The sequence below is a fragment of the Limulus polyphemus genome, unplaced genomic scaffold (assembly GCF_000517525.1).
Source record: "Limulus polyphemus unplaced genomic scaffold, Limulus_polyphemus-2.1.2 Scaffold2171, whole genome shotgun sequence".
In the NCBI taxonomy this organism is placed as follows: domain Eukaryota; kingdom Metazoa; phylum Arthropoda; class Merostomata; order Xiphosura; family Limulidae; genus Limulus; species Limulus polyphemus.
Genome location: NW_013667781.1, coordinates 25,027 through 35,615, shown reverse-complemented (window position 1 = coordinate 35,615; position 10,589 = coordinate 25,027). Strand labels below are relative to the sequence as shown.

The window sequence follows — 10,589 nt, the reverse complement described above, 5'->3', positions numbered from 1 at the left end:
GGGCAGTGTTATGACAGCAGAAGTCACGCAATGCTGGGAGTATGCGCGCTGGAGTTTCTTGAAAGATCATGAATAATCAGGGAGGCCTGAGTATGTTCGAGTCGCCCTCTTTTTTTTTAGTATATATGCCCGGCAAACAAAGCCAGTGATAGATAGATATGCAGATAGATCGGGGAGATATAGATAATTGAGTCAAGCAAACAGTAGGCACCGTAAGTGAAGTGTGTGAATCACTGTGATTTATAGCGTGTGTTATAAAAGTAGTTAAGTTTGATGTACTGATTGGAAATTCTGTGTATTAAAAAGTTTGTATCAAGAAAGAATAAACTAGTTTTAATCAAGAAAGGACTTGTATCGTTGAAGTTCCTCGGAAAGAATTTCTACCGGAAATTATCAAAGAAGCAGATACATAACAATATATTAGGCATGAATACTAACATTAACTAAAGGTACAAGTGTCTGTTAAAATTATTAACATTCAGAAAAGCTAAGAATGCTAATTAGTCACTCCTAATTCTGACCTGTTGACCAGAAAGAAGGCAAAGAACAGTACCTGCCACCACATAGAGCTCTGTCCAGATTTTTTGAACCTAATAATGGGATTGACTGCTACTTTTACAATACACCTTCACATTAACTACCAGGCTACACCCATCTGACAAGGAAAAGTATTAATTTAAAAAATGTTAATATTTATTACTAGAAGTACAGGGTGATCCAAAATTATCTTTATTTTAAAATGTAATAATTAAATAACTAAGGAAATAAAACCATTCAGCTTTAAAGTATTACATTAAAAAATGTTAATATTTATTACTACAAGTACAGGGTGATCCAAAATTATCTCTATTTTAAAATGTAATAATTGAATAACTAAGGAAATAATCCATTCAGCTTTCAATATCTTGTTGCCAAACTAAAACAGTTTGTGTTGTCATGTGTTTTTTTTTCACTCCAGTGAGTAGTGTTACTCCATAAAATGTGTAAGAAAAGGCTCAATGCATCATTTGGCTTGCAGAGACCAAGTGAGTGACTGTGGTGTAGTGTGTACCACACATCTACAAAAAACATCACAGAGCTAAAGACCAGGATAACAGACACCAATAGAAGAGAAATGGGAGAAAAGGACCTATCTCCTTCCCAAGCCATCCATGTGTAGGGAAGGAAAGAGAAGTCACGGAACAAATGGGAATAAGATTTGTGGAACAGAGTAAATGAGGCATCTAAAGTATATAAAAAAACAGTGTGTCGCATCATGCTTGATTTATTGAAATAAGAGCGATAAAAATCAAAATGCATTATCCAGATAGAATAGTTTGATTACTGTCTGCCCATTATGATTTTAGTGACCGGGTTGATATAATAAGCATAAAGTAAAAATGTAATGCGGAATCAACTAGTCTAGAGCTAAGTGCATAAAATTTATCATGAAAGTAAAAATACTGATTCAATTTTAAACTTAAATCATTTCTGAGTTAAGCTATTTTCTTTTCTATCACTAACTTTTGAATAATAAACAAACCTCTTTAATCAACAGAGACTCTAAATGAAGAAATCAACAAATATTTTTCGTTTTGTTGTCTATACATTTCATTTTATACTTTCAGTACATAGACTAACAACAATATTAGGTTATACTTTTGTTGCTAAGCAACATGAGATAACAGCCATTGTTGGAAAGTAGTGTTACAAAAACACACTGGCTTTACTATATATTAGTTTTTATTCTGATTTTTACTAATAATTATTCTATGAATACACCACAACCTCATTTCATGAATGATTTTAGTTAGCTCACAAAGGAATTTACTGACGTTTGACTGCCTTGACTGCCTCTTTGTTGGTCAAGCTTGATTTTTATATATTTTAGTTAGCTAAGAAATGTGAGGTTAGGGTATACTATGGGGTGGGGGTGGTGGTACTTGCCCCTTCATTCTTGATGGGCTATACGCTAGTATAAACATTGGAATGGTGAGGATTTTAAACCAGAAGGAAAGAGTTGTTCAAGGAAAGGTTAGAGAAGGAAGAAGTGGTCAAGGGTTCAAATGGGATCTAGATGAAAGTGTAAAGGATCACATGAAGGTCCTAATGAGGCAAAAATGAACTGGCAGAGAAGAAAGAAGGGAAAACAAGGTAGAAAAGGAAGTACTATGACAAAAAAGACAAAAGGTGGTGGACAAGGTTATATGATATTCAGCCATGGTGTAGATCAGAGGTTCCCAACCTTTTCACCAATAAGGACTGCCATGTTTTTGAAAGATTCCATTTACCCAACAAACTGTTTTTCTTACTAATAATTAACTTGTTTTTTGATTTTTCACTATCAAATAAAAGACATATATATCTGAGTGTGCAATTAAAAGAACAGCAGAATTAAAAAACTTACTTGTTCGATGAAATGGTATTATCTTTGCAGACCCCCAGGGGTCCGGGGACCACAGGTTGGGAACCACTGGTGTAGACCAACAATCTCTGGTCAAAAAACCTGGTAAAGAAATCCAAATGACAGGCAACACAAGGATGCCCAGAGACAGAGAGTGCTTGATTGACCAATGGCAATAAAATGACACTTATGTCAGGGAACAGAGAGAGTGAAAGGATGAATCAAGTAGCACAAAAGAAAGGCAACATAATAAGAAAAACTACACACTGAGTAAGGAACGGACAACTCTATGTGCAAAGATAAAGGGACAACACTCTCTGATAAATGCGTAGTGTACAAGGTTGGAGTAAGAGGAACTGCAATGATGGAAGAAGAAGAAGAAACCAAGACAGAGTAAACCAATAGGATGTAGCCAACAAGCCATGACAAGAAGTGTTGTGGAACATAGCCAAGACATGTGGGGGAAGGAAGATAGCAAGGAAAACATACAGAAAAGGAGAAACCAATAAAAGCTGAGGATGTCCACAGTCCAAGCAGCTGGATGTGAGATTGGGGACCAAAAGAAATGAGGTGATCAGACACTCCATGACTTGGAGATGAAATGTAGGTGTGAAGTAACCCAGAGAGGGGTATGCGAGTCTCTCAAAACCAAGAGATCCAATATTGTGTCCTTGAGACAATAGAGGTGCTGTGGATCAGAAGGTGGAGATAAATAATGGAGAAAGGACAGAGGAGAAAGAGAAGAAAAGTGAAGAGAGAGACAGTGAATAAGAACCTGAGTGACTCAATGGTTGTCCATGAAGTGATTCCACAGGTTAGCAAAAAGTAAAAGAATTGTCCCCATAGGACCCAAGCTAACCAGGTACAAAGAGAGTTAGTCACTGGTGAGATGGATAAAGAGAGAGGGGGTAAAGGAGACAAAAGAGGAAAAGGGAGAAAGAATGAGGGTACATGAGCCAGGGAACATGAGAGGATGCACAGGAATAGGCAAGATGGGAGAGTAAATTGATAGCAAGCATCTTCTGCCCAAGACTCCAAAGTGAGAGGAACATACCAAAGGACTCATGACGAATGAATGAAGCAAGACACAAGCTATGTATGGAAGAATGAAGAAGGTTAAAGACAGAAAAAAGGGTGTCATGTCTAAATAAATCTTAACTAAGAAACTATGTGAGAAGAGAGAGAGCCAAAGATTAGACCATGGCCTAAGTATGGAAAAGAAGCGACTAAAAATACCCCCAGAAAAACTATCTGGATCCCAGTGGAGGGCCTTAGATAGGGGATAAGAAGAAAATAGATGGTGAAGGAATAGAACAAGGTAAAGGCACAGATGGAAGAAGTGAGCTCTAGCAAGGGATACTGGAAACAGAGGGTCAACCCTCAAGCAGGCAGAAGGGATTCCAGGGATTGACGAACCAAGAAGGCAGAAGGGGAGCTACCATAAGCCCCGTTAAAGGATTTGGAGGAGGGCTACTGCTGCATGATGATTACATCATATACTAAGCAGTTCATGTCAAAACATGTGATTTAGGTGGGAGACAGTTCAGGGTTAGTGGCATGTGCAAAATCTCAAAGGCATGCAAGCAAAAATTAGCTACTTTGCAGATGTAAGTGGATTGTTTTGGAAAAATATTTTCATAAGACTGCAATTATTCAACACTGTTTATTGTATCACAAAAAACACTACAACTGTTGAAAATGGTGTAGCAACACCTGTAATGTTACTGCACAAGATCAGAATCTGCAATAAGTGATGTTACTTTAATTAAAAAAAGTTGTATGTGAATATTTAAAGTGTCAGATTTAACTACTTACACTCTTTCTACTAACCTTTACACTCAGGAGGACTTTTAGACCAAGCACCAGTATCTAGACATGAAGCTCTTACTTCATCTTTAGATTCCGTTCCAACACATCGGAATGTGACGATAGCACCACCATGGTTTCCACCTGTTATTTGTATGACCTCACCACCAGGAATGTTTGGGAAAGGGCAGGTAGTCTCTGAAAGAATTGTATGTGATATTTAGATCTAAGAATAGAGTGGCTGAATATAGATTTTATATTTGAGAAGGGACAGGAAATCTCTAAATCAGTTGGATGTAGTACTTAGATCTAGGGCCGGTGCTACTATTAGGTGAACTAAGCATTTGCCTCGGGTGCAAGGAGCTAGGGGGTGTAAAAATCTGCTGGCTAGAAAAATATAATTGCCAGTTATCACAAAAATTTTGAAAAAGTTTCTATAGAGCACCAAAGTTCATTTCATATTGCTGATCAACAGTTGCCAAAGTACAATGATTTTCATTCTTAACTAAAGTGAACCAAAAGTTAAAAAAAAACAAAAACTTTTGCTTTTCAGGAAACAAGAAAACTTACGAAGTGCACTGGGATGTTTTTTTCTTTTCAACATTACTTTGTCAGACACCTGATAGTACCAACGGTATCGGTACATTAGCCTCATTCTTGCTTTGGTTCACTTTCAAGGCAGTGGTACTGGAGCCAAGGGGGTAGCGGCTATCCCCGTTGCCCATTTTTAGAAATATGATTTTCTTTGATATTCCTACTTTATTGATTCAGTTAGGGTAGGCTATTCTTAGCCTTAGGAAATTTAGATCCTAGTAGATACACTGTGTAATGATAATCACTAGAAAGACGGCAACAATGACCATATTACACATGTGTGTATGGTAACAAACATTTAATTCTTGAATGTTTTGAAATGTACATATACCATCTTCAGCAAGCTATATTTAACAAGGTAAACTATTAGGGACCAACTATTTATAGACTTCAAACATTATGTAAAGATTAATTTAAATACAAAATAAAAGATAAAGTAGGTAAGCATAAGACATATCTTTACGATACTTAGATTTAGCAATGGTTGTTGTTATAATCTATGCAGCCCCATTGTACAGTGCAGTGTACCAAAATATTTAGAAAGATACTGAGTTATTGTAACCCTTCATTGTCACGAAATCTAGTTTCTTGTCGTAGATGCCAGATAAAGTAGTGAACATACATATATTAATCTTTGGGCAACTCAACCTTGATTATGAGCTCTAATCCCCATTACTTGCATAAAAGCTATTTTCTACCCACCAGTTTCATTAACAAACAAATTAATAGTGTCAATGGTAAGTTGACACATTAATCTACAAAACCATTCAGAGTTTCTCTATTGATTTCCTGAATTGTGAATAACAAATATATACTTTTTGCTAAAGATATTTTCATGGGTCTCCACAGTTTATTCCAGCAAAAAATGCAGACCACGAAATATTTCACAAACTCTGATATTTATTTTTCTGTTGTTTTGCGCAATGCAAAAAGCATACACTGAAGAAATATACACCGTAAAAGTTGTACAAGAATCCATTGCAGTTAAAAAACAATGGCACAAGAAAGGCTTGTTGGATTAGCAGCTGTGTCCATAGAGCAAGAAATCACTGAAAAACATGATATCACGAAACTGATTAGCCAATTTGCAAAGATAAGGGCACGAAAAGTGCAACTTTAGCATGAAGCTGTAAATATTTGTCAGATTATCGAACTTTGTTTCTTGTACATGTACTGTATGTTTGGGATAAGGATGTATGCAGTTATGTTTGCAGCTTTTTTGTTTTTTGCGAATAAATATTTTGCTGAAAAAAATATTACTAGACAATGTCTTTTTGAGACAGCTTTCGAACCGTGGGGCAAAATAGGTGAGGAGGTGGGGGGGGGGGTATAATAAACAACTTGCCTAGGGTGCAAAATATCCTAGCACCAGACCTGCTTAGATCTGGGAATGGATAGGAAGTTTCTGGAAGAATTATATGTGATATTTAGATCTGACTTCGGAAGGTACTCTTAGGGTAAAACTAGATATGGTATTCAGACCTAAGACAGGAAGTCTGACAGAAGAAGAAGTGCATTTTATAGTTAGACCTGAGAAATATCAGGCAGTGTTACAGTGAAATTGGGCGTGGTATTTACATCTGAAAAGAACTTACAGTCACTAGAACAACAGGACACTTAATCTAGATCTGAGAAAGAACAGGCAGTGTCTAGAAAAACTGGGCATGATATTAATACCTTGGAGATGATAGGTAGTGTAAAAGAACTTTACATGAACTGTTATTTACATCATAATAAGACAAATCAGACTAGAATAAGTGAACGTAATATGTATAGATTTGGGAAAGGTCAGACAGTCTAGCTGAATTGAATATAATATTTGCATCTTCATAAGACAGGGTAATCTCTAGAATAATAGGGTGTGGCATTTAGAATCTAAACATCTGAAATATTCTTTACATCAACTCCTAATCTAGAAATATGAAAACACTACCTTGGTTTTAGAGACTTTTTATGGTTACTAACTGCTACTCAAGCAACTGTCAGAGTTACAGACTACAGATTCACTAAATTTTCCTAATTTGCTGCCTAGGGTAAAAACCAATGAGGATATTCTTCACAAAATATCCAGTAAATGTGTTGACATGTAAGCAATCATCCCTAGTGTTTATCTTTATAAACTGTACTTAGAAACAATCTTGAAAAGAAGTACAATTTTTACAAATGTAAAAAGTTACTAAAGCACACACATTAGAAAACTAAAACTTTAAAAAATAACAAACTGCCTTAAGCTCACAAGTTTGTGATTAATTCCCTAGGAGGAAAAAGGAACACTAAATTTTAGAATAATATATGATTCTTCACAAATTTAAAAAGTAAACATTTAACCGATATCCCATTAATTTCCTTTCTAGTCTACCAAGCATTATATTATTAAAATCAAGTTGTTTTTGTCAATGTAAAATATATTAAAATACTAAAATGATCAATGTTGTATAATACACAATTAGAATTTTATTTAAAAAAACTGATCACTGGTCATAAAAGAAGTCATTCACGTCATCCTCATGAGTGTCTTTTAGGACTGTTGATCTGTTTTTAAATTAAATATTATTTGTGTATTATACAAAAGTGATCATTTGAGTATGTTAATATATTTTAAATATTTATACAAGCTCCTTGAATTTTAACCCGTTTTTTTGTCAATTATTTTCATATGTAGATATACACACACTTGTATATATATATATCATATAACCTAGTATGGAAAAAGTTTTGATTTATGCCTAAATTTATGTCTTAATTGGCAACATAGAGGATTTACAACTTGAACAGAATTTATTTACATTATTGTAAATTCTTGTTCTCTCATATCTTCTGCAGTGCTAATTAAACTCAAGGTGTGGATGTAACAAAGATTAGTTTTAGCTTTACTTCTTAAGTATTTTATCTTACTGAATAGAGAGAATTCTCTCCTAAGGTCTAGTTCACAAGAAACAAATTGTTAGAAATAAGTGAACACGAGCAAAGTAAACCCCCCAACTTATCGGATTCTCCTGCTTTTAAAGTACATTAAACTGAGGTTAGAAAGTCATGCCCAAAATATGGGAATATTCAAATATTTTGTTTACAAACTTAAACTTCCCAAGTTTGGGCTAAAATGCAAGCTATTTCACAAAATTTATTATTTATTTCAGTAGAAAGCCTAAACTTGGTGTGCTTTATGATCAGTTTTAACTTCCACCAAAGTATTATATTACACACACATAAGTGTAGATTTACACAATGAATTATCAGACACTGTGGAGGTCACGGCATGCCAATATTTACTGGAATGTGGCAGTTGCTAACTTTTATAAGATTAAGGGTACAAACTTTCACAAGTCGGTGCATCACCACTCCACTCCTTATCTGCTTGACAAAGGCGTTCTTTTTCTCCGTGCAGTTGGTAACCACTATCACAAGTGTATTCTGCTGTTGATTTATATGTCTTTTCACTATAACTAACTGCTCCATGCTCCGGTCGTTGAAGATCAGGACACTGGATTACTGGAAAACAACAATACTTTTATTACCATTCTAATTTGTTTGTTAATCAACAAAGAATCTTAGCTTTCACACAATGTTTCTTAATTCTTGACTAACACTATAGAAAAATTTAGAATCAGTTATCCTGTTTCAGCTCTTGGCTAATATTAAAGAAAAACTTAAGATCGTAGAAACAACCTGAACTGAAAAATCTTTAGGAAAAACCAATTTAAGTCAAAGATCAGTAGAAACAAGAGAGAAAATATGTGTAGTTGCTAAATGAATAATGGCTGGGTGAGATATACACTTACACACCAAAGAGCGGGTGTCTGTAGTTGCCAGGTGGTGAGTACCTTTGTTCTATGAAAGCCTGATAACCTCAACAATACCACCTTGATGAGAATGCTTTAAAAAACAAGTGTTTTTAGAATAATAATATAGTCACAAAAATTGAAAATAAAAATTGTTACATGTACATGGAAACCATTTTAATGAAAACTTGACTAAACGATATTTTGACTGAAAAAAGATGAGATTGCTCTACACTATTTCTAATGTTACAAACGTCTACAAAAAGAAAAATGGCAGAAGGTAGTAGCAATACAAGGTGTGTTAGCTGTCACAGTTCTGAAATTTTTCTAGCACATTCTCACACATCCAAAATCAACATAAGGTTTTGACTGACGTAAGCAGAAGTTTAATTTATTGGATAGATAGTTTAGGCATAACATTCATATTGAGTTGACTGTAAAATGGGCGCCCATTAGGTCCTGAAGACGAGAGGCAGAAGACTTTTGAAATGTTGTCCTTTACACATGAGCTGCATAAGTAGATTGTATAGTCTTCAATATATTTTTACAAGTTTTCTCCAATATGCAGATGCTGCCCGTTTCACAGTCAACTCAACAGAAGTTTAATACTTGTCTTAGTCTAGCTATCAATATATAGAGCTCCTTGAAAGTAGCTAATTTTCTTGTGATTGCTGGGATGGTTCTAGAGCTATAGTCACAGACAGCATTTGGCCCACATATAAAATGAAACCTCAATGACTGAACTTATATAAAATACCTCCAAAACAGATGTGTGTGACTGCTCTTTTCAAAAATAAATATTCATAGAGTGGCAAAGATAAGAAACATAAAGCCAAATGAAAAAAAAAACATTTCATTTCTTTGATCTTCAGCAAAAGTGGAAAACTTGCAGAGAATTTAGGCCAGCCCCAGCCACAGCCCCAGAAGCCAATCAAACCAACACTTTAAACCATAAAGTGAAAGCAACTGTTACGAGTGAGAACCTTCTAACTCAAAAAACAACTCCAATGAAGCTGGGTATACCTCCTGGTACAGTTAATCCTCTCGCTATGGGCCTTTCTATGGTCAGGGGTCAAAAGGCATGTCATCACATTTGTAGACTTACATTCAAAATTTTATTGATCTATTGTTTTATGAATGTATGTCAATAAGTTTGGTATCACATTGTAGATTATAATACAAATTTCATTATTACACATTAGTTGATTTCATAATTTAAAAGTAAATATTAAAACAAAATTCCTAAATATTTTTTGTGTGTCACATGGTATGTCAAATACAGCTTTGATTCAAGTTAAATATTTGTGATGTCCAAATATATAAAGTCGATATTTTCTTACAAATTAGAAACTCAAATTACTGATATTGACAAGCTAGAATATAAAATAAGAACCTCCTAACTTTTCTATTTGCTGCGATATTGCTATGTGTAGCCCTGCCCACCTCCTTCCATTTTTGGAAATACCTACCTACACCTACTTCTGTTTATAATGTGTGAATAACCAACCAAAGGCTCAGAATGCAACCTAAAGGTTCTTTTTATAGAAGTTCCCTAGATTATTTCTTTGACTGGAATATTAAGTTGTTTCAAAATGAATATATAAAACATATTTTACATCCTCTAAAGGGCAAAATTTGACAAGGCTTAGCAAATTATGGCAAGCAGGCAAATGATTACAAAGTTTGCAAGTAGATAAGAAAAATAACTGTATCTTTAGAACCTATTTGTAAATAGTATTAATATATATGCATATGTAATGTATTATAACCAAAATGTGACTGTATTTTACAAAATACTGGTTCACTAGAACAAACCAAAGACAGATAACTTTGTAAAGGCCAGTTTTATATTCTTGGATATGGTAACATGACTGCACATGCATCTCATCATTGCAACTTCTGTGATGTTAATTAGACATGGTTGAAAAGCCAATAGAAAAAAATATAGATGTACACAGTGTGGTCACAAGTAAATAGACACCACCTTTTCAGAAAAAATGAAATTTTTCAGTCATATTCACATGAAT

At 34.6% G+C, this 10,589-nt stretch overlaps 1 protein-coding gene across 1 annotated transcript in view; it reads right to left on the bottom strand.

The window, feature by feature from the left end:
* LOC106466157 (protein lev-9-like) overlaps nt 1–10,589 on the bottom strand; it is a 32,274-nt gene that overhangs the window by 9,784 nt on the left and 11,901 nt on the right. The window contains exons 3-4 of the mRNA XM_022394115.1: nt 8,099–8,272; nt 4,214–4,387 (exon numbers count right to left, since the gene is read on the bottom strand). Of these exons, the coding sequence (XP_022249823.1) occupies nt 4,214–4,387; nt 8,099–8,272 (348 nt within the window). The remainder of the gene's footprint in view (nt 1–4,213; nt 4,388–8,098; nt 8,273–10,589) is intronic.